This window comes from Amphibalanus amphitrite, unplaced genomic scaffold (assembly GCF_019059575.1).
Source record: "Amphibalanus amphitrite isolate SeventyFive unplaced genomic scaffold, NRLGWU_Aamphi_draft 001234F_arrow, whole genome shotgun sequence".
NCBI classification, from domain to species: domain Eukaryota; kingdom Metazoa; phylum Arthropoda; class Thecostraca; order Balanomorpha; family Balanidae; genus Amphibalanus; species Amphibalanus amphitrite.
The window spans coordinates 4,735-29,116 of NW_024882727.1; the positions used below are offsets into that span (position 1 = coordinate 4,735).

Consider the following 24,382-nt stretch of genomic DNA (forward strand, 5'->3'; position numbering starts at 1 on the left):
ATATCCCCCCTTTCCTTCCCTTCAGAGTTATACCGTGCTAGTATCCATTCGCCTTAACCCTCGCCCTGGCAGGGCATTTTTCATAACACGGCCTGGCAGGGGGGGGGGGGTCGATGCGACCCCCCCCCCTCGCGATTGGCTCCTATGGCACCTAGAAACACCAAATTTGGTAGGTAGGTGGGCCCCCTGGAGTTCTCGCCCCTGTGCAAATTTGGTTGCTCTAGGTCAATATTTAGGGGGGTTTTGGGGGGTATAAATGTAAAAATTTCGCTAAAAACAGGCCAAAAGTTTTTCGCTTATAACTTTTGATCTAAAAAAGATAGAGAAAAAAGAAAAGCACCAGTGAACTCAGCACGTCAAGGCGCGTCGAATGATATACTTTTTAGCTTGCTTAAGTGTACTTAAAGTTTTCTTTAAATTTTAAGTAAACTTAAATTGATAAATTAAGTTCAAGTTAACCAAACTGCATCATAGCGCATATCATTCGATTCGGCTGATCACCAGGAACACAATGGTACCATTTTTTAAGCTCTAGCGTCATTATGTGCCAAGTTATTGGCAAAAACGTCATTTGACCTCAGTTGACCTCATTTGACCTGACCCATGGATAAGTACACCAAACAACGAAGCACCAAGTGACCTGCTGTTAAGTACCGTGGTTTCAAAGCACAAAAGTGATAGAACGAAGCGGATATCTCCAGTATTTTCCGAATTTAGTATTTTCCCATAGGCTTAACATTACGACGTAATGACCTCTAACTGACCTCAGGTCAGTGACCTCAAAAAAGCCGGAATATATGTTTTACAACTCGGTGAACTTAGCACATCCTGAAAGTTTGAAAGAAATCAGTCGAAAACTGTGAGTTGGACAGGTGCAAAAAGAAAATTGAAATTTGACCATGACCTTGTACCGGTTTTTCTGACCTGGTGACCTGACCCAAGGTCACCCGGACCTGAAATTTTCAGGTCATATGTAAAAAGGTTGCCCCATAGGCTGTGCCAAATTTGGCGGCGCTGCGCGCCGCCGTTTTTACGCTATCTTCGAAAAACCTTAGGGGGGGGGGTCGCATCGACCCCCCCCTGCCAGGGCGAGGGTTAAAACGAACCTGCTCGCCTTCAAAGTCTCATCGAATGTGCTGGCTTTATTGCGACGAAGCCCCAGCGGGCGAGCGGGGACCACAAATATGCCCACGGGACCGGGTTACCGTATTCGACATTATCCGTAGACATATTCGGGTCCCTGACAACGCCGGAGCGAAAAACAACTCACTACTGCTCAAATATCACAACGAGCAGAAAATCGAACACAAGTCAGATCGCCAAAACAATGCCAAACTTCAACAACGCTTTGTTTAGCAGAAATATGCTCGGGATGCTTCCCGCACGCGCATTTCTGCTTGGGGTATTTCCGATGTTTTGGTTTTCTTCTCGTGTCTTCTGATAGCGGGGTCAGATTTTAGTACCGCTGATATAGGTCATGATGTCACGTGACCGTAGATGTCGCTCGCGTGGCGACCGAGGCGGCGCGGGGTCACCGCGCGTGCGCGCGACTCGTCACGTCAGGCGGCCCGCGCGAGCCCTCTCTACCTACCCTCCCCACCACCGCGCGACCGCGGGGTCATCGGCAACAGCTGACTGCGAAATCAGCTGATCTCGGGATGACCCGGTGGGCGGGACCGTACCGATAGTTGCGCTGCGTTTGAGAGACTGGGTTGCGCGTTGGAGGTGCAACTATCGGTACCGGCTGGGCCAGTGGGGTGCAGGTAGGCATGCGCGCGCGGGTCGCAAATGCGCCGCCTCGGACGCGACGGGACGAGCTCACTCCTCTCTTCTCTCTCCTCCTCCTCGCCTCTCTCCTTTCTACTCTCTCCTTCGGGCGGATGATGTTGCCGTCATTTTAATCTGCGAAGAACACAAAATTATGGTGTCAGAAGGCGTGCGTTTCTTTGCCGATTTGTACACCGGACTATGCTATTTATTTGTAATCCATATTATTTTATGATATATAACGAGGCTTGAAATGATCTCACGCATGTCAAAGTGTTTTTATTTTAGGCAAAATAAATATCTAAAACAGTAAAACAAGCTTTCGGCATTACGCCATCATCAAGTTTTCGCCATCATTTGGTTATTTTATGATATTTCTAATCACTTGAAATCCAGCTAAAAAGCAAGTGCTTAAAGTGGCATAAATGGCCTAAGTAATTTAGTTTTTCATCAAAAGTAATGATGAGTTTACCATAAAATCAGCCAATTAGCAAATACATTATTCAGGCTTGCCATCCATAACTTCATTTTTTATCACAAACAGACATACTCCATTGGCCATGACAAACGCAATTGAATCGGGCTCAATTAGCTACAAAATTGGCCATGACTTTTCACTTATTTCGCCCAAACCCCAAAACACTTACAGTTGACAACACTGAACACGAAGACGTGCATGCACGCTGAAACCAACGATCTACTACATTATTCACTGAACCTTTCATAAAAAAAGCTTTCTGCGACAAAACTACGCAATCTGCTACCACATTATATACCTACACTATCCACTAAAGGTCCCTATACCACTGTCCCCGCGTCCGTATACCTAAGTGCCAAATGCCAATTGAAGTCACGTGGCCAGAACGGATCCAAGGGAGGGAAGCATACCTTTGTTTTTGGAGTATCTGAAATCAATAAAATTGGTCGCTGTCCAATATGTGAGGAAAACTTACCTTTTACATGAAAACGTCTTCTTTAATTTGACACACCTAATAAGTAAAAAGACGAATTTTGAACTCAAAAAGGACTTTCCAAGGACTCCCCCACCCCCATAACGTCTAACTCCACCTTTCTGGGCCCTCCAATGCATCTAGCATCATTGTCTTGTGTCATCTGGCGTCACCGTCTCCGCCACAAACCTGACGAGTCTAGTCGAAGTTGTCCAGCTCTTCCTGAACCAACTTGTCGACTGCATCCTTCTTTGGTTCACGGACTGGAGAAGGCGCGACTGCGGGGCACGTGCAAAATAGAGGGCGTTCACGTCGCCGTCAACGCCGCCATCGTCGATTTCGACGCGTAATCAACGTCAGTGACGTCGGAGATGCGACGTTGGCGACGTTTTCAGAGCGACAGCAGCAGCGAGATGGAAATGACGGATGCTCTCCAGACTGCACGTGCTATCAATTTGGTTTTGGTACATTTAGGTTGAGAGAATGTTAAATTTTTGTGCTTGAAATTATGTTTTTTATAATTATGCAAAACGGAAACTGTCAAGGAATTCGGCGGTGTAAAAAACTCAAAAATCGTTTTAATTATTATTCCATGTTTTTGACAAGTACTTGGATAATTAATTCCATTATTGAAGTTTTTATTTTTGGAAAACATCATAGGCAGATTATCGCACGTGCACTGGTCTACTCGCAACTTCCGTCATTTTCATCTGACCAGACTGAATGGAAGCTTAGCCACGGCCTAAAGCTGTCAAATCGTGCATTTAGTGGCATGCAATATGTGTCTGAGCTAGCATGCTGTGTACTGTACTTAATATTGCTTTAAAAAAAAAATCATTCAAAAATTAATGGTGTGATAAGGAATGCAAAATGGATGGCACAATGAGAAAAAATAATATATCATTGAAGAGCTCACATGCTATTTCATTCAAAATTCAGCGTGGAAAAAAGTGCGAGAAAAAAGTTTAATTACCTACAATGCTGAAAATCTGTTTTCGAAAATTCACGTTTAATGCTGGAAGGTGAAGTGTTATTCTAAGACCAGTCGGTATGGTTTTCAATGGTTTATCTGTGGACTTTGTGAGTGGTGTGCGCATGATCATCAACTTTTTTGTTCAAATAGCCAAATAAAGATATAGTTTTTGCAGACCTCCCTCGATTGGGCAGCTATATTTTTATGATCTGTGTTTGCAGCGTTTCTCGAAATTGTTATAATTTTTGGACAACTGTTTGCAGGTGAAATTCAACATCTTAGATATAACTTATAAGTGTATTTAACAGTTACGATAATTTATTTATGCTTTTTTGCTACCACTTTTTTGTTAAGTCTTCAGATTTTATCAATAATATAACACCATTGCCAAAAGTATGCAATTCAAATAAGCAATATGCAAATTGAGCAGCTGAAAATATGTTTCAGATCAAAAGCAATCAGCATGCATGCAAAGCAGCATGCATATTTCATAAACGTGGATTAATTTCCGATCTTGCAATAAATTGTGCTTGGCGAAGCTATTTGCTTCTACACTTCTATAAGGCCGTGGCTATTTGCATGAATTGTACATATATTGCGCACCAATTTAAAAATGAAATACAATTACAAATCAAATTACAGATAACAAAATTGCAGATAAAATGTAGATCAGGCCTATGCCATAAAATGTCTGCATAAATGTTCAGGATATGCCCAGATATCATTTGCTTTCATTACTGAAGGTAATAATTACAAATTTAAATAATTTGGTTTCATTTTCGTCCACTAAAATGTACACATTTTACGTTGCTTTCTTCTTCTAGGCTATTGTGTCGACTTCAGCATTTCTAGCAAAGCGTGGTAATATCAGCCATTTAATTTAAAACCAAATGAACTAAGAACATTTACACGGAGCCCCTCCATCCCAAAATGCCAAACAAATAAAAACAGCATTGACGACACTGAATTCAAAACTCCCATTACCCGGCCGGCGGCCCGCGAGCATATTCAAACTGCACGCGCGCCGCCAAACAAAATGGCCGCCAGCCAAACAAGATGGCCGCCGCTCCGACTAACCGTCGTCCATCTTGGAAAGGGCGCGGCTGGCGACGCTGTCCTTGCGCTGCGACGGCTTGCCCTTCTCCATGCCCTCCAGCTTGATGAGGACGGCGTCGATCTTGGAGACGATGGAGCCGATGCTGTGCTCCATGCGGTCCACGCGGTTCTTCAGGCTGCGGAAGGCGAGGTGGAAGTGGTAGCGACACTCTTGGTGCCGTTGATATAGGCGTAGTAGGACTCGAGGCCATGCCAAAAGGATTTCAGTATTTTGGCAGCAACCCTATGGCGTTGCAAAGAAAGAATAACACGGTTTTCCAGGCAGTGAAAGGTGAAGGATAAATGGTAGAGAGAGAGTGACTGGGAATGAGGATTTGACTGATCGACGGGTTCGATTCCTAGACAAGGCATTTTCCAGAACAAGGCAAGGCACCGGTTCTCCCGCAAGCCTATTGGACTATCAATGAACTTATCCACTTAACGATCTGAGCTCCTCTATCCTACGACATGAACTTTTCGCAACTCTTCTTTCTCGAAGTACTACTATTCACGCTTATGCCATGACTTCAAACTTATGACTCTAACTTTTCGCATTTAAGAGGTGAACTTCTCATGTGAACCATGATCTCTAAAACTTATGATACTAATTATGAACTCTCGAAATTACGACTCTTCGAAATTACGACATGAACTCTTCGAAATTATGACATGAAATCCCCAAGCATAAGACACCAACTCCTTCAACTTACGACATGAACTCCTCATGAGGCACACCACCGCCAACGAACGCAGATCCAGGACGAGACCTGCGGCCAGAGCTGGGGCGTCCGAGCTGACCTGGGGGTCACAATGGGTCAGTTCAGATATAGAAGTGATGTCAGCCATTCTTATTCAAACTAAGGTGTTTGAACGGCGCATGAAGAAGTTTGGTCTGGTTGCTGTGTTGAATTTAACTGTTATGTATAGAAGATTTCTTGGAGTGATGTTATAAGGTAGATTTACAATGAAGTTCTCTGATCTCCTGCACGCCGGTGCACTATCCTGCTACGTGTTGATCCCTTCTCCACCAAGCGTCTGCGGGGCCCATGGTTCTCTAATAACCCCTTGAACTCACTGTCGAGGTGCTTTTGTTCGTCCTCGAGGTCCGATATTATTATCTGATGTTTGTTTACCCTTGCGCCATTGTACCTCATTTTATTACCTCGACACGCGTCAGATCTCAATGCCTTCTCGCGATATGCTCTGGCGCCCCAGACCCCCTGCGCGTCCCCCAGAGATCCCGCTATCCTTATATAACCACTCATAACTCACTGTCGAGGTGGTTCTTCTCGTCCTCGAGGTCCGCCATCATCCTCTGGTGCTCGTCACCACCCAGAGTTCGGCTTCCGTCGCGGTCATAGCGCGAGAAGAACATCTCGATTTCGATGTCTGAGAAGTTGCATCTGTAGACGGTGAAGGGAAGGAGGTTTGAGAGAGGGAGTCAGAGACAGTGACAAAGACTTGACATGAATACCATGGGTCCTAGTACACGACCTTGGTTGCTGCGTGTTTTTTGTTGTACTTTTACCAGATGCACAATCACGCATGAAAATGCCACCATGTTTCCTAATAATCCCCTTGTTATTATAACCCTCGTATTCATCCTCCCCCTGCCCTTATCAAATGCACCAACACAAGCAAACATCATGGGTCCCAAAACTCCATCCTGCGGTACCCCGCTGTTCGTCACTCACTTCTTCAGGTTCTTCCTGATCTCGTCAAAGCTGATCTCTCCGTCTTTATCCGCCTCGGCCAGCTTCAGGGCATTCTGGATGTCAATGACCTTGTCACGACGACCCAGCTTGCCTGAGGGCGTCCAATGGTATCACATGGGGTAACAACACAGTTGATTTACGATCTACTTGATTTGACCCGACCTATCGGGCCCATAGCGTATCAACCCGACCATAACAGGAGTTAGTCGGCTTTGCATGTTAGAACAGTTGATTTACAATTCACTTGTTTTGATCTGTCTCCTCAGCCTATCGTCCATATAGCTTATCGACAAAACCTAGCTTATCTGAAGGATGCGTTAGACAAGACGTAATGCAGCGGCGTTGACTGGCCTTTAGAACTGCGTCTATTGTTGCTGTTTTCTAGAGCAGCACAGACAGCCCGAAAACCTTAACATGTAACCTTATCATCATTATCATCATCATCATCATCATCATCATCATCATCATCATCATCATCATCATCATCATCATCACCACCACCAATCACCGCTTCCCCTCACCCATCATGTTGTTGTAGCCGCGTTTGAAGTAGTCGGCGATCTCGAACTCGTTCTTCTGCGCCGAGATTTCGTTCTTCACCTCGCTATAGGTGTCGTTAATGATGGCGAGGAACATGTTCTGTGGGCGAGAGAGAACAAGTGAGGAGGATCACTTGTCATCATCTTGTTAGTGCAGTCAGTCAACGGGTGTGGTTACAGAGAGACAAATGACAGGACTCATGGTTTAATGCTTGGTAAGGTTGCGATATGGTGTAGATGTCCTTTAAATAACTAGGAGGAACATGTTCTACGGGCGAGGGAAAGAACAGGTGGTAGGTAATGTATAGTTTTGGCCGCTGGAAATCCTAGAACAGACTGCTATAGGCTCCAAAATTATGTCGTTGAGGCTTCATTCATTACATAGGGGAAGTAGGGGGAGCGCCGAATACTTTTTTTCTGACGCCCGTAGCACGCAAGGTAGACAACATAAGCTATTCTTGTTGGCGTCATTCGAGGGGCCAGACTTTTGCCTTTCAAACATACCAGGCGCATTTGATGAATTCGCATACCGTTAAGCACACAAACTAAAAATATCAAAGAAGTGACTTTTTCGGCGTTGCCCCGGACTGTGGGGAAGGCCGAAAATGGGAGAAATGATCTACGGGGAATGCCGACATTGATGTTTTGCCATTTTATCTCCAACTTTATCCAGAATTCATCAAAGCCGACACGCGTTTTAAGAGGTTGAGGACGCTTGGTGCACACTGGAAGTTATAATTGTGTGATATAATAAGAAAAGGCCAGGTTAATCATTCCTTATAGGTAACAGGCCGTTGTGTCGGTTGAAAGTGTAATTTGTGTGACTAAAAATACGCGTTGCTATTCTACAGCAGTAAAGTTCACGTAGCGAGCTTTAACGCGCGTAATTGCACGTTTTCGGCATTACCCCAGCCAGCCATACTTTCATTTGCAGGCCCATAACTTTTCAACGTGCTGTATAAATTTCAAATAGACAGCACACTTATGCAAAGACATGCTGAAGATTACTTGACCGAATTGGCCAGACAAACGGTAGCATAATGAGTAAGAAATGTAGCTTCTAAGGCGCATGAAGTACAAGGGAAACGTACCTTGAAAACGCTCTTGGCGCCCTCACAGCCGAAGTATTCCGAATGACGACTCGTAACAAACATGCGATATTGGTAGTCACTTAACCCTCGCCCGCACATGGGGGGGAGTTGCCACCCCCCAGGCAGTCTTTCTGCTCTGCACTCAACATTTTTAGAGCTAGAAGGCTGATTTTTCGTATAGCTGCTCGTCTATCCTTTCTTGATGTCCACTGAAAATTTCAAGTTTCTGTGATTTTTTGTTTCGGAGATATGACCTTGTTTTTCAGGTCATGTCATGACCCAAATGGCCAATTCTCAACATCTTGCGTTTGCCATGGGCCTTGTGAGCTTTTGACACCCTGATTTCGGCCTTTTTTGCCAGTCTTACCTCCCACCTATCATGGAACATGTTGTTCGACGATGTACAGGGGTCAAGGTCAGGGTCAAGGTCAACCTAGGTCATCTAAGATAATTGCGTTTTAGGCAAGCTGAATTTACTTTTTGTGAAGTTTTTTTTACTGCATTTTTGGTAAAAGCTTCTCAGATCATGATTTCATGTGATATGGACCCAAAAACAATCGGTGCACACATCAGTATACACACAGACACACACAGACATACAAACACATATAATTGACCTTGACCTAACTTGACCTGAAATGACCTCAGCAGCAAAATTCTGGTCGGATAGTGTGACAAAGAGGTTCTAGCTGGCTTGGCACCAGAAAACAGCATCGTCATCGGTATTTGATAAGCAGCGCACTTGATATCCAACGGTGACCCAAAACAGCAACATTTTTTAGTTTGACCTGACCTGGAAGGTCAATGACTGACCTGAGAAGGTAAAACTGGGTATCATTGGATTCGTCTCTTCCCAAAGAATCTTTTTGGTCTTTACTGCTAAGCTCTATCTCCAACAGGAACGAAATGGCGCGGGGGGGGGGTGGCAACCACCCCCCCCCCCATGTGCGTTCTAGGATGGGAAAATGGCATGTGCGGGCGAGGGTTAAGCTTCAGAGCATCACTGAGAGGTGGCATCCATGTCGTACGATTTTCGAAATATTTCGAATTTCGGCTTTGCCCCAACTCCGGCATTGCCCCAACTTCCCCTACATAACATCTTTCATCTCAGAACCTTAGGCTCGTTAAAAAAAAAAACATCAAGAAAACGCCTTTAATCCAACGGCCGCCTCAAATCCATTCCTGAAGTCAGCTCAGAGACGTTCCGCAGGCCCACCATCAGCACGAAGAACACGAAGAACACGTAGGCCAGGAAGAAGATGGGTCCGAGCACCCGGTTGGCCGCCTCGATCTCGTGGAAGTTGAAGTCACCGAGGATGGTACGTAGCAGGGTGAAGGTGGCGTTACCGAAGCTGCTGAAGTCGCGGACCTGTGGAAGAGGAGGAGGCATCGCCATTTGCAAGTCAGACATCGTTCGTTGAAGGGGGAAGGGTGCAGCCAACATCGTTGCAGCTTGTGTTCGCGTGGCGAATGAAAAATTGATTTAATAGAGTACCTATGTGATAACATGGATAATGGATAATGAACAGAATTATGAATGCTGGCATTATAAACTCAATCAATTTGTCCGTATTTTAACGGATCTTACAAACCAAGGCGAAGCTGTAGATTGTTTAGAGCACTAATATCCCATGGATCAAGAACAATGGAACATTTTTTTTTATTTATGAGCAGCAAAATATAGCTAGCGCACACCAAAACGTTCAAAAACAAATATGTCAGACAGAGAGGAGTTAGAGAGTCACGCAGAAGACTCGTCGGTTCTCCTCCCCATGCTGACCTGAGTGCCGAAGAGCAGGTAGCCGAGCTGGGCGAAGGCGAAGAACACGATGAAGAACATGATGGCGAAACCCATTACGTCTTTGGCGCACTGCGAATAGAGAAAAGCTTTGTGTCAGAAGTGCACCGATAGGTAATGGGATACCGAGCTGGTCTTTGGCGCCGAGCGAAATGGAACGGCATTCTATCAGTGCTACATAGCAAGGGTCGCTGTGTCGATCAAGCATATCAAGCAGCTGTGTCGAGTTAGATGGTCCACTCTTTGACGCATTGCGAAAAAGAAACCACGTCAAGTGACTTCAGCAGGTGTGAATTGGTGTCAAATTGTCACCCGCACAAGCACTTCAGCACGTCAAAGCTCTGCCTAAAGCCAAACTCTTGTCACCTAGACAATCCATTCAACATATTCGTCTGCTGAAGCTTAGTACAAGTGTCTCCTGAATACATTCTCTACAACATTTTCAACGATCTCTCACCCTGGAGAGGGTGCTGCTCAGCTGCGTCATGGTCTTGTTGAAGCTGATGTACTTGAACAGCTTGATCCAGGCGAAGAACACGCACATGGCCACAGCCGAGTTAAACTGGGTCTGGTAAAAGCCGAGCTGCTCGAAGTTGGCATACTGCACACCGTCTGTAAATGCGGAGAAAAGTTTTGCGTGATAACTTGGGTTCGATTCCCTACAGGTGCAAGTTCGTCATTACGATTTATGCAGTGGTAGGAAAATACGATACTTTGTTCATGCTGAAAGACCGGCGAGGTTCCTTACATGTGATTTATTTTAGGAGGGTACCTATCACTATCATCTCATCCAGTGCTCGTCACGACTGAAAGACCCAACCTTATGTGTATCGTGTAGCTATAGCCAGGATTACTTTGGTATACCGCGTCACCCCCGTTCCCGTCGACCTTACAGCATGTCAAACGATGTCGGTCCTACATTACTCCTCACCAAGCGTCTACGAAACTACACCACTCCACTCCTGTCCCCCAAGAATCTACGTAGGCTTCCACGCCGCCCTATTTCCCATCCTTACCTTTCAGCAGCGACTCCAGCTTGTCGTCCACCGAGTTGGTGCGGTAGACGGAGAAGGCGATGCACAGGGTGGCGATACCTATCACCAGAATGTCGAGGATGTTCCAGACGGACTTGAAGTAGGCGCACTTCATCTTCCGCACCTCCAGCACCTGTGAGATGGAGGGGTTGTGTGAGACGTGGCAAGGGTGGACTGTCTCACCTCTTTGACGGTGGAGTATTGAACGAACAGTGTTTTTGCAGGAGGACGTTTTTATTGTATCTCTTTAAAATTTGTGGTCCGAGAGCATTCTCAATCTCATTTTTTTTCGTATCTTTTTTCAATGCGCAATATCTCATCCAACGATGTGCTGGAGACACTCTAATCTTCTAACTTACGTTTGGCACACACTCTAAGTTCTCACTCTATGTTCTCTTTTCTCTCAGAACAATATCTAAGAACTCATGTAGTAGTGTGAGATGTAATAGAGGGTAAAAAATCCTTGTCTATCAGGTTCTAGAATCGCATTTATCATATCTTCGACTCTCTCGCCTTCCTTCTTACATTTACTAGACTCTAATTCTCACCTCTTCGACGATGTAGTAGAGGACGAAGAAGGCGAAGATCCACTCGCAGGCCATGACGAAGTAGTCGAACGGCGTGACGTACCGCAGCAGCTTCACCGTGCGGAACGAGGATGACGGGATCATACCGCCGGTCGCAGGGAACTCGAAGATCAGCCTGGAGATGGGGGAGAAGAAGTTGGTCGTTGAATGTAAGGAGATATTTAGGTGAGCGTGAGCATCAAGAGATTTAGTGTGACAGTGATCAATGGTGTGAATATCAATTCCGCCCGTTTTCGGGAGGGGAAGGACCCGAAAATGATCCTGAAGATGTGGAAGAAGATGGTTCACAAGTGTCTAAGGATAATTTTGAGTTGCTGGGAATTCGAGGATAGGCTTGAAGATTGAGGTACATAAAGCTTTAGCATTAAAAGGTGTTACTTGTTGGTCATTAGTGTGGAGAGATCATAACACAAGGCCTTTGCTTTGCAGCCAACGCCTTGCCACCAACGTTTCCGAGGACATAACTTTGCGTGTAAGACAACGTCGTTACATCATTCACGATGACATGGATTATGCCGTCACAAATGATGGCAATGCGAAGACGCCACTTCATATTTACACATGACGACATCACTCCCATATCATCACACCGTGATGTAGCCCAGTGACGTCACCTCCTACCTGATGACGCAGAAGAGGTTGATGTTGGCATTGTAGACGGTGAAGTCGATGAAGACGGCCCGCGTACCTCGTCCGATCCACAGGTTCCGCCTCAGGCTGGACAGAATCTCGATGGTGGCATTGCGGCTGTGAGACAAGTCCTGTTGGGCGGAAACATGGCTTTAGTGGTGGTGAAGTGATGGGAAATTGGCTTTCGTCTCAGCCTGGCTAGACTCTCAAGGGGAGCGTCTTGGGGGAGTGAGGTTCTGAAGCATATCGTCAGGGTTTGTAGGATCTCGAAGCATCGAACATGACAAATTGCAGAGAATGGAAACGTCCGTCACAAGTCTGGTTATTTCTTCTGAAGTAACTGTGATGCATCAAGATCATTGCTTGTAACGTGGTATATGAATTACCTTGTGACGTCACTGGTTAAGGTCGTTTTGACGTCACTATGACGTCACTCACCACGTAGGAGCCGGCTCCGGAGTAGGTGCTGATCATGCCCCAGACGGACTGCGACTTGAGCTCCGACTGAGAGTAGTAGTTCCATCTGTGACGCCATAAGTGGTATTGTTTAGAACTCAGAGGCACGTTCCTAATTCGATATTTTCAGCCAGGGCTTTGATCTCTGATTGGTAAGTGAGATGAGTTCCATCTGTGACGTCACAATGGATAATGGATGAGAGTCACACACAGTGGCGTAGACAGGGGGGGGGGCCATGGGGGCCATGGCCCCCCCTTTCCGCCCAGCCGCCCAAATGGCGCCCCAATTAGCGCCGACTAGGCTGATGCCGTTTTACAGAGAGAACATGAATTAAAAAGTGATGTGCAGGCAGGGATCGAACTCAATATCTCTTTGGGGGTGCCTGGACACCTAAATAATCTCCAGGGCACCCCCAAATATGACCTGAGCCCCCAAATGTTGAAAGGAGCCCCTCCGGAAACCAGAATATTCCGAACCCCCAGGGTCGATGGCGCCCCTGAAGAGCCGCTGGCACCCACCTAAACGGAACAGTCGCCCCATTAAAGCTTGATGGCGCCCCTCTAGAGCACCCGGCGCCCCTCTGAAGTTCACAGCTGCCCCAATCGACCCATCCAAGATCGATGGCGCGCCCTGAAACCACTGGCGTCCCTCTAAAGCACCCGCATTCTTCTCAAGATCACAGTCGCCCTATCCGAGATCAATAGCGCCCTCAAGAGCCACTAGCGCCCCACCCCCTTGAGACTGAAGTCGTCCCGCTTGAGACTAAGGTCGCCCCATTCAAGCCCAATGACGCCCCTCCAGAGCGTCCGGCGCGCTTCTGAAGATCACGCCCATCTAAACGAAGGTTACAGCTGCCCCATCTTAAGATCGATGGCAGCCCTCTGAAACCAATGGCGCCCTTCTAGACTACCCGGCACCCCTCTGAAAATCACATTCGCCCCATCCGAGACAACGCCCCTGGAGACTACAGTCGGCCCACCCAAGCTCAAGCCCCTCCAGAGCCTCCCTGCGGCGCCCTGCTGAAGGCAACAGTGGCCCCATCCATGACCAATGGCGCCCCTAAACGCCGTTCTATGTAAAGATCACAGTCGCCCCATCAATCCGAGGTCTCTGGCGCCCCTCAAGAGCCACTGGCGCCCACCTGAACCGGGGCTTCAGTCGGCCCATCCTTGATCAATGGCGCCCCTCTGAAACCACTGATGCCCCTCTGAAAATCCCAGTCGGACCATCCGAGATCAATGACGCCCCTCCAGAGCGTCCGACGCCCTACTGAAGGCAGCAGTGACCCCATCCAAGCATTGCACCCCTCTAGCGCACCCGATGCCCTTCTGAAGATCACATTCGCCCTATCCGAGGTCGTTGACGCCCTCCAGTAGTCACTGACGCGAGACTGAATTGGATACTTCGGTCGCCCCCTCCCCCCGAAACCACTGACGCTAGGCAATTTTTTGACAATGGGGCTTTCTCATCGACACCAAGGGCCCTTTTCAAGATGCAGCAGCTAGGCGGCGCCGAGCTGGGCTTGGATGTACCAAGCGTTCCTTATTAGGCAGCCTTGTAAGTGCCACCCTCGTTGTGATACCGCCCCTCAACGCGACGCTGCCCCTTCACCGTACAATGCCACCCCTCAATGCAAGTGGCGCCCCCTCAGCGCTGTGCTGCCCATTATTGCGATGCCGACAGCGCCTAGCAGTGGGGTGCCGCCCCCAGCGTAAGCGTTTTTTTTTAATGAACCTGCTGGGGGTGTTTGAGCACCCACTTCTAACTCAGCTTGTGGGCCACGTCGAGACACGCAGTAGGCGGCGTTCGAAAGAGCGTCAAAAACTATTACAAAACTACTTAAATCATTTTAAGGTTAGGTCGAACTGGTCGAAGGTCAGGTCACCAGCGACAACCGAAAATCAAATTTCGCCGATGTTGACATTTTTCGACAAAGCGGCGCGTAAGTCAGGATTCAGAAAGAGATTGAACTACAGCGCCGCAGCAAAGCGCATATTCTCTCTTTTTTATGCTCTCTCTTATTGATTATCTCAGATTTGACCTAAGGTAAACGTTTTAGCCTCAAAATATACGTTTTCGCGGAGGACGTTTATCTGTAATACCTTTTGGCTCAGACCTGCATGAGATTAGTTCAACCAGCATCGTGTTCCATTTTTCGAGACAGACGAGTCAAATGAACTAGAATTTGACATTAAAAGGGCATTTGAGAATTTGACCTAAGGTAAAGGTCATAACCTAACCGGTAAAGGTCATATTGCATATTAGTCGATCCATATTTTCGAGAAGGAAAATAATTGTATAGGGTGTTTTCATTGCTCTACCATGTCTTTATCAAAAGTTATTGTCCAAAATCTACTGGAGACCTTTCATGACCTGAGATGACCTCAGTAACATAAAAGTGGTCACATCACGAGTGACATTTACCGATTAAATGTGTCATATTTACCGACATCCCGATGGTTGAGGTTGTTTTCGTTCAGAAGAAGAGCATTTCAATTGTCTCCCATTAATCCGCGCCGTGCTGGAGGGGGGGGGGGGGGGGGGGGGTACGCCCCCTTAGGTTTTTTTCTCGCGAACATCTCAAAAACGGCGTCGCGCAGCGCCTGCGCTGTCTTTGGTACAGCTGTTCATACATCTTTTCTACACAGCTTGTTAAATTTCAGATGAGGGTCGTTCAAGGTCAGGTCACTAGGGCACGTCAAGTGACACCTAAAAAAAAGTTAAAAGACCCGCTATAGCTACACCGACTGAACGATCACTTTTGAAACTTTTAGAGATTGATGAGACTAACAATACGCATAAAATGTTCATCTCGGACTTTTTTTCTGTGACCTAAGGTCAGGTCAATTTTGGGGCCTCAAATCAGTGGGAGAAAAGTGAAATGCGCCTCTTTTGGACGAATGTCGTTTAAAACCCCCTTAAACATCGGTTCATAGGTAAACATAGCACACTGAATCGTAAAAATGCACATGTCCTTTTATGTGCCCTTGAGGTCATCTCAGGTCATAAACGGTCACCTATTTTATCACCATAAACGGTTTTTTGGCTTCAACTTTTGATAGAGACGTGCTAGAGCGGTGAAAACACGTCAGATGTGGTCAGCTCGACGATACGGATCGACTGATCTGCAGAATGACCCTTTCCGGTCAGGTCATGACCTTGACCTGCGGTCAAATTTTTAAAATAACCTTTCAAGGTCAACGTATAGTTCATCCGACGCAGCTCGACGAGAGGAACACGAGGCAGGCAAAATAAATATCGTCACTGTCTTGAACCAAATGTTATTGCAGAAAAACGCTTTTCATAAAAACTGTTATTTTTGGAATTTTTGCCCTCTGGAGGCTAAACCATTGACCTGAGATCAAATCCGAGAGCAATATTCAGAAAAGCCTGTAAAAGGGCTATCGAATGCGCTTTTCCGCGGCGCTGTAGCTCTATTGGTTCCCGAGTTAGCCGTTGGCAGTTTCCAAAATTGTTGAAATGGACTAAATTTTACCTTTGATGACCTCTGGTGACCTGACCTTTGACCTGACCTAAAAATTGAAACGAAGTCTTTCCGTAATTATTTTTGACGCTCTTTCGATTTCCCATTACCGCGTGTCGCTACGTGGCCCAGGAGCCGAGTTAGAGGGGGGACGTGAAAACACCCCCCCCCCCCAGCACGACACGGAAAGCACAGGCCACCAGCACGGCGCGGGTTAACTTATAGGTAATCGGTAACTACTAACTAATAGGTACTTATTGAGAGGTCGCAAAATTGACCTGGCCCTCAATGAAGATATTTGGTCTGGGGATTACGCAAGGCGAATGTTCGGTGAGATCAGCAGGTTTTTATGGCACTTATTCAAAGCCGACCATGCACACTCACATCATCAAAAGTCATCTTCTATACTACGCCGGCCGAAGACATTCTTAACCTTCGTGCCACTATATGGGACAGTCTCACGCCTCACCCATCTGGCACTCATGCAGTCATGAGTGTCTGAGATTCTAAGCACGGCCACCCCGGTCGACCAGAGGCTGCAGTCCACAGGTCACTTTGGCTCAGTGAGTGAACCTGTGTGTGTGTGTGTTTTTTTTTTTTTTTGCAAAGAATAAAGATTGTGCCAATCGATCAACGCATATTTTACCGTTTCGAATTCGAATGGGTGTATATTTTGAGAATAACATGTCCGTAGCCTGAGCTCGTTTTCTATATCGTGCTAAATATGCATAAAGATTTTTTATCGCTTTTGATAAAAAACACTGAGATGCAAATTGCATTAATTGGATTTTATGAAAAATCAGCGAAACCCTGGTTATGATACTCGTGCCGGTTGAGGTTCCGTAGTAACACCTAGTAAATCATGCATTAATATATGACGTTACATTTTAGACTGACCCCCTGTCACTAGCTCACTATGGCGCCCCTCTCAAGGGAAAAAGTCGCCCCCTCGAGCACCATGGCCCCCCCTTTCGCTGATTTCTGGCTACGCCACTGGTCACACACCTATTTCGTCATTACATGATGAATCTTTAAGCCTATCACCTGAACCATAATGTAAGAGAATAGCTTGTTTCTTTTGAAATTAGTGTCATGCTCAATGACAAAAAGGTGTGCCTGTCATCTAAATAAAAGTTTTATGCTTTTATTATGTTGTCGAAATTGGATTTTGGGCTTACCCCGCAACTCTAGGACGTACTACGCCTGAAGACTAAGACTACCCACCATTATTATTTTTTATGTAGCGTAGCGTGACCCGTTCACTTTCTGCTCAAGCATCGCTGACGTGGGAAATCCCCGGTGAGTTTCTCTCATGTGGAATAGTGTAGTGATGTGGGACAGTGTACACCTGTTCTCTAGTGCTTCCGGCGCTCCCGGCAGCGTAAATCGCTCGGTGTAAATTGTGCTTCATGTTCGGGGTGAGGGGACGGCGGATTTGTTGCGTCGAAATGAATAAACATCGTATGATTGTGTGTCTATTATCGCTGGCCAATGCACTAGATGGGCAAATTCTTGTCTCTATCCTGAAGAGTGTTGCATTTTAGCGCTACAGGGACTTCAGCTAGAATTCACATTTACCTTTCTTTGCCTGCTTAATTCGGTTGAACTAGGTACAACTAAAAACCACTTAAGGTGAAACAAAATTTACAAAAAAGAAATAAACATTTTGAACTTGCTAATGATTCTAATTCTATTCACATCCCTAGCATCTGCTGACTGCTAACACTAACTTTTTGCCTAGGGATCCTAGCTGTCGCACCCCTGTAAAGGAAACCATAAAATAAAGGTAAAAAAGAAAAAGTGACAAAAAACTGTATGCGCGTGGCGCGTGTGCACTCACGCCGTGCCGTTGCGCGGGCCGAACGACGTCTTGTCCTCAATGCTCTCCGAGTATACGCTGTAACACTTGTTGATGGCACCAGCGAATGTCTCGTGAACGTTGCACGAGTCGTCTCGCACCCGCAGCTGGCGGCGGAGGGGTCAAGGTCAGGGGTCAAGATCACCGGTCAAAAGTCACCGGCGGTCATTGTGACTGGTGAAGGTCAAGTCACTGGTTGAATGCAGAATGACATTGCGAGAAAAATTGCTGGCGATTTCTTCGTTCTTTTTTTTGTACCAAAGCGTGCATTTTATGTATTTATATAATTTTTAAATTTCTTTATGATATTGTGAAGCTTGGTGCAATGCCGCTCATTTGTTCCCTTTACTTATGTTTACCGAGGTAACCACTATATCTAAAACTTTTATAACTGGCGTCCAATACCGAATATATGACGTCACAGTAGCCATAAACGGGACGTGATTGTCTGTGGTGCGTCGATCGAAGCCATTCACAACCTTAAAGAACACCTGCTTCAAGCTTTCATTATTCAGTTAGTAGCATGCGAAGGCCAAGCTGCTGCGTTCGATAGGTGAATTGGAATAAGTGGGGTCGTGAGGTCTTTTGCTGAACAAACTCGGCTTGGAGTGACACCTGATTCCACAGCAAACCATCGTTTTGATTTTGTTAGTTATACGCAATAGCGGCGGAATACGTTTAATTAAGGGGGGGGGGGGCACTGCCGACCTTTGGTCCCATTCTTTCCATGCAACGCCCATAGGGCTAATGATGCCAAAATCAAAGGGGACACGGTGCCCCGCCCCCGGTGCCCTCCCCGTTCCGCCGCCTTTGGTTAGGTATAATACGTGGAATTGTTCTTCATTTATACAGGAATTTTTAGCACTAAGGAACAGCAGGAATTTAACAACTTTATTAGGACCAAGGAATTCCTTTAAATCTTCACAAAATATCAAAAAATGTTTAAAGAATCCGACAGTATGTTTTGTGATTGCATTTTGATTTTTTCTGGTGCCTTGTTAGCAGTTGCATCACGGGGATAAATTAATTTGATTTGACCTTCGAACGCACCATAAAAAGCACGAAATATTTTGAGTGCGTTTTAATTTAGTTATTCGTCTTTAGTCTTAATCTCAGACGAATGCCGTCTTCCAGTTATTTACGTCAGCATGACAACTGTCTTACCACACCGCCAGCTTAGGCGCATAAAACGCATGCCACATTATTTATGAAACGACCGCTGCATTCCGGAATCAAGCATTAATTTAACTTTAGAATAGGTACGGCTTATCAATGATCTTGTAATCAGCGTTAGCAATCAAACGCCTTTGTCGACCCAAACGTAAATTAGAATGCCTGGCACATTACGCAATGCTTTAGACGCTATCAATCACGCCTTGCCAGCAATTTCCCCCACCCGACCCCAACCCAACCAATGACGTCATGCACATATCGAGCGCGTGGCTATATCTCCCCGACTACCAGTCCCCCCTCCCCATCCCCCAACCACGGCCGTCCCCCCTCCCAGCCCCCCAGCCCCCATCCTTCGCCTCCAGGCTCGTCCACCACCATTAGCGTTGCCCGCGACGCTCGTAGCCTGCGGCGGTGGTTTGGACTCCACCAATCAGGGTCGTTTGCTCAGCAGGGGGAGGGAGAGGGAGGGGCGGTCGATGTACCCTTGGCAGCGGATAAACATACTGACCCCTGACCCCTGCTGAGGGACCCACGGCACGGATTTGGTGCTGCTCGTAGCTTTGGATCGATGAGCATTGAGCAAGGAAGGATCGTGGATTTGCGAAGGAAAAGAGAGGGAAAGGGACAAAGGAAAGGGAGACAGAGGGAAAAATATTTTTGTGGTTAACAGTGGCTTGTATTTATGAAAATAGTTTGGTTGATGTGAGGGCGAAAGAAAGGCGAATTCACACTAGGATCCGTTACACAGAACCAGGGTTGTATACGACTCAATCAATAGCAATCAATTCAATCACGACAAATTTGGGAAACCAATCAAATCAATCAAGTCAGAGCAGCTTTCGGGAATTGATTCAATCGACTCAAACGCGACAATGAAAGGAATCAATCAACTCAATCAAACGACTCAAACCAAGATATACATTAGGTTTTTTGCCCCACCAACTTGGAAAAGTGTCCATAGCAGTCTGGTGTGCCTACCTACCTACCTACCTACCTACCTACAGAAGAAACAAAAATATTGTCATTTAAAATTATAAATTGCCATGCCATTCAAAGTTTCTATGTAATAAGGAAGGATGCCTAGTGATGGACAGGTGGATCATGATATTGAGGTTCAATTGGAGCAGAAGTTTCATTTAATGGGTGCAAAATAACCCAGTAGTTGACTTCAACAAACGCCCCTTAACCCAAATCACCACCTTTCACCTAAAAGTTGTCAATTTAATTTTGGCCATATTCCAGCTAAGTCATCAGGCCATCTACCCCATCTAAAGCCCCCGTCTGTCTCTTATGTGAGTTATGCGGAGCTCTTCTGAATTGAACCCTGAACATAATGAACCTAGCTAGGTTACATGCCATACTGACACCATAGTGATATGAAAGTGTTGAAAATGTGCTACAAATTTGACAACTTCATTAGGTATGCTTTATGATGACAGCAGGAAAGCAGGTAGGTACCTACTTACCTGCCTAGATGTGTCACTGGCTACCAACAGTACCAACGAAGGTAGATAGGTTATATGTGAAGAATTCAAAACATTTTATTGCAATACAATTTGAAACTGTTAGGACTGGGGGATAGGGATGAGCATTAAAAATATATTATATTTAAAAGGAAATGGAAAGGACAGGGACTCTGGAACCACAGGATAAGTTAAGGACAAAGGAAGAAGAACAAGGAAAATTAAATGCCGTTGGTGCGACTGCGAAAAACAAAGAAAACGTTTTGCCAAGAAGTATGCTAAGCTTTTATAAATCCTTATTCTACGTCTTTTGATTTTTTGGTAAGATGACGTCATTGATTATCATGTAGTATGGTAGATCATCATAAAATAAATCGGTTGTACAACACCAATTTCGTTTTAATTATTATTTCATTTGAAATAAAAGCACTTAATAATATTCGGTAAAATATTTTAAGGAAAATGAAATATATTAAATATGTTATGCCTAAGCTCTCAGGAGAAAAGGATCAACAAACGTTCTGCTGCAAATTAAACAATGCAGCAAATTAGCTATTAATGTAAACGTAATTAGCGGGACGAAAACGGCGCTTTTGTTTCAGTTCTTTTTGTAGGGGTTTCAGATATTTATAGAGTTCAGTGGGTTGTTTATGAGGAGATGTGGAGATGTGAATTAGTAATTAATCACACTTTATTAGTATATAGGGCCTTGCACTTTATCATCTGGATTAACAAAAGTTTCCTGCTGAGTGCAGAAAGGTAGGTAGGTGCATCGCCAGGTTCTATCACAGGATTGGAGCAGTTATTGCAGTTGAAAGTCAAAGTTGGCTGTTCATATTTAGGCCCTGTTCTTTATTTGGCAATCTACCCCATATTGCAGTTGTGATGACAAGTAGTTTTCAGTGTAGTTTTGTGATCTTTGATGTCATCAATTGGTGTCATTATTTTTCGTCAACTAAAACTTATTTCAACTTTCCATTCAATCGACTCAATCAAACGAGTCACTCTAATTTTCGGGAATCAAATCAGTCAACCAGTCGCTAAAGTCAAACGAGTCAGTCAACCAGTCATCTCGAAAAGTCAATCGACTCAATCCAATCAACTCAAAATACGCGTTGAATCAAATCAATCAATTCAATCGACTTGATTGGTATACAACCCTGCACAGAACGTAGGTGATCCCCGTCAAAAGAAGAAGAAAAAAAATGCAAAGGTTCTGCGGTGTGTCTCTCATCAGTCTAACATCTGTCCCACATCTGTCTGCCTTATTGCTAACTCTCCTACCGCACTCCATCTCACCCTGTCCCAACCGCACGGCGTACCTCATCCTTTTCCCACACTTTCCTCACCTGTCTCATTTTTGTCTCACCCATGTCTCATCCGGTCCCAACCGTACATCATCCTTTTCCCACACTTGTCTCACATTTCTCTCTCACAGTTGTCTCACCCATGTCTCACCTGTCTCATCCGAGGCACTCCGAGCATCCTGTTCTCGTAGAGGATGTTCTGTTCGTGTTTGTTGACACTGGTACGAGCGTGATCGTACCAGGCGTCCCAGTATAAACCGTCCATCATGGGTCCTTCCACGAACTACAGAAGAGAGAGAGAGAGAGAGAGAGAGAGAGAGAGAGAGAGAGAGAGAGAGAGAGAGAGAGAGAGAGAGAGGGTGAGTGTCCTTCCACAAACTACAGAAGAGATAGGGCGTGAGATGGGATGAGTGAATAAGGATGCACCATGAAGGAGCACATTACCGACGTGCGGGTATGTTTTATTCAGCATTACCAAAAAAGTGTTTCCTAATTTGCGTTTTATTTGTTATCAGTCTGAATAACTAAGAAGTGAAATCATATACTCGGTTTATATGACGATACCGAATCGTTTCAAGTGGGTATGAAAATTCTGGACGAGACAAAGACCGAACAGTGAGAAGAAATAAACAGTAACAGCGGCAACATGAGGTTTTAGAAGACGTTTCTTTTCATGTGACTTATTATATATTTTTTGCATAATAAATCATATTGAATCTTTTATATGATTTGAAGTGAATTTGAAGCTTTAAAGTAAAACACGTAAACTGATCCCCCATCGTAAATAGACTAGGGTGAGTTTAATCAAAAACTCACCCGCCAGAAGTCCATGACCTGCGTGGATCCTCTGAATGTGTTCCTTGTGTCGGGATAAGGTGTGTCGAGGAAAAGTTCCGATAGAACCTTGGTGTAGTAGTACATGGTGGGCGATGTCATACCAAACGTCACTGCAAACAGAGCACAGAAACTACGGTGAGGACTACGCCTTGCTTGCAGATTCTCACTGAACAAAAAGTTTAGAAACTACGACCAAAGCTACTGTCCAAACTCCAAGCAAACCTCAGTTATCAGTACGTCACTGTAGATAGGATAAAACTACGATTACAACAACAACCATTTGGAGCTTATGGCGGGCGATGTCATACCAAACTCACTGCCACTAGAGCACAGAAACTACGGCCAAACTACGCTCTCTGTGTGTAGTGTGTGGCTTGAAAAGCACAGCATGTTTCAAGAGGATCTATTTGCTGATCTACGTAGGTAGTGTACTCACGGTCCACGGATACACAGTATGATTCATAGAAGCTCTACGAGTACTCACGGATACACAAGATGGTCCGCAGATAACCTACTACTCACGGATACACAGTATGATCAGGAACACGAGGTAGCCGACCAGCTCCCGGATACACAGTATTATCCGCAGCTGATCTACTCACGGATACACAGTATGATCCATGGATCTGATCTACTCACGGATACACAGTATGATCCATGGATCTGATCTACTCACGGATACACAAGATGATCCTTAGATGATCTACTCACGGATACACAGTATGATCAGGAACACGAGGTAGACAACCAGCTCTCTCAGAGTGGTCCGCACCACGATCTCCCGGTCGGTAGTGTGTGTCATCTGGCGCGTGGTCCACATGCCTGAAAGAGAGAGGTCGCGGGTTCGAATCTCGGCAGGGGACTATGACGCAATACTTGCAATTTTCTTTATGGAAAACACTAAACTTAGAAATTAATAATATGAGTCACAAAATAGTGAAACTTATTTTGCATACAAGCATCTTTTCTGCTTTACTACAGCAGGTCAAGTTAGAAATAGAGTTATCATGTGACATCGTTTTTTTTTTTTAGAGCTGGCATGCGCCTTGAGAAAGAAGTCCTAGCCTACCACTACAACCCATGACACCAAAACGGTAACTTTTAGGACATCGTTGCATTTGCCCAAGCTTATCAGCATCCGTCACGACCCATTACGGAATAGTTCTACGAACCATGACGTCATCATCTCACCTCCAATACAGTTTGTGAAGGAGCCCCAGCATCCCTTTGGCTCGTCCTGTCGGACATCTGGGTCGTCGCCGTAGGCTTCCATGGAGTTGGGGTCATCCTTGGACCACAGGGCCTGTGGAATACAAGTCACGTGGGTGTCAGAGGTCAGCGGCAGAGGCGCAGTCAGGGCTGGGTGAAGGTGGGGTCGCCCTTGGACCAGAGGGCCTGTAACATACAAGTCACGTGGGGGTCGGAGGTCAGCGGCAGAGTCAGGGATTGCTTGCAGTGGGGCATTGTGGTCATTCTTGGACCAGAGGGCCTATGGAATACAAGTCACGTGGGTGTCAGAGGTCAGCGACAGAGGCGCAGTCAGGGCTGGGTGAAGGTGGGGTCGCCCTTGGACCAGAGGGCCTGTAACATACAAGTCACGTGGGTGTCAGAGGTCAGCGGCAGA

The 24,382-nt window shown here is 45.7% G+C and overlaps 1 protein-coding gene across 2 annotated transcripts in view; it reads right to left on the reverse strand.

Moving 5' to 3' along the window:
• Positions 1–1,129: 1,129 nt before the first annotated feature.
• Positions 1,130–24,382, reverse strand: part of LOC122371352 (polycystin-2-like) — a 33,086-nt gene continuing 9,833 nt past the window's right edge. The window contains exons 3-21 of one of the 2 annotated variants that reach the window (XM_043347612.1): positions 23,950–24,061; positions 23,470–23,580; positions 22,738–22,868; positions 22,073–22,204; positions 17,961–18,085; positions 12,618–12,702; positions 12,171–12,310; positions 11,511–11,664; positions 10,945–11,095; positions 10,386–10,540; positions 9,911–10,000; positions 9,347–9,499; positions 7,022–7,139; positions 6,480–6,591; positions 6,058–6,188; positions 5,496–5,583; positions 4,768–4,922; positions 2,907–2,995; positions 1,130–1,902 (exon numbers count right to left, since the gene is read on the reverse strand). In XM_043347612.1, coding sequence (XP_043203547.1) covers positions 2,916–2,995; positions 4,768–4,922; positions 5,496–5,583; positions 6,058–6,188; positions 6,480–6,591; positions 7,022–7,139; positions 9,347–9,499; positions 9,911–10,000; positions 10,386–10,540; positions 10,945–11,095; positions 11,511–11,664; positions 12,171–12,310; positions 12,618–12,702; positions 17,961–18,085; positions 22,073–22,204; positions 22,738–22,868; positions 23,470–23,580; positions 23,950–24,061 — 2,223 coding nt within the window. In that variant the 3' untranslated portion in view covers positions 1,130–1,902; positions 2,907–2,915. The remainder of the gene's footprint in view (positions 1,903–2,906; positions 2,996–4,767; positions 4,923–5,495; positions 5,584–6,057; positions 6,189–6,479; positions 6,592–7,021; positions 7,140–9,346; positions 9,500–9,910; positions 10,001–10,385; positions 10,541–10,944; positions 11,096–11,510; positions 11,665–12,170; positions 12,311–12,617; positions 12,703–17,960; positions 18,086–22,072; positions 22,205–22,737; positions 22,869–23,469; positions 23,581–23,949; positions 24,062–24,382) is intronic. The other variant, XM_043347613.1, reaches the window with a different exon arrangement.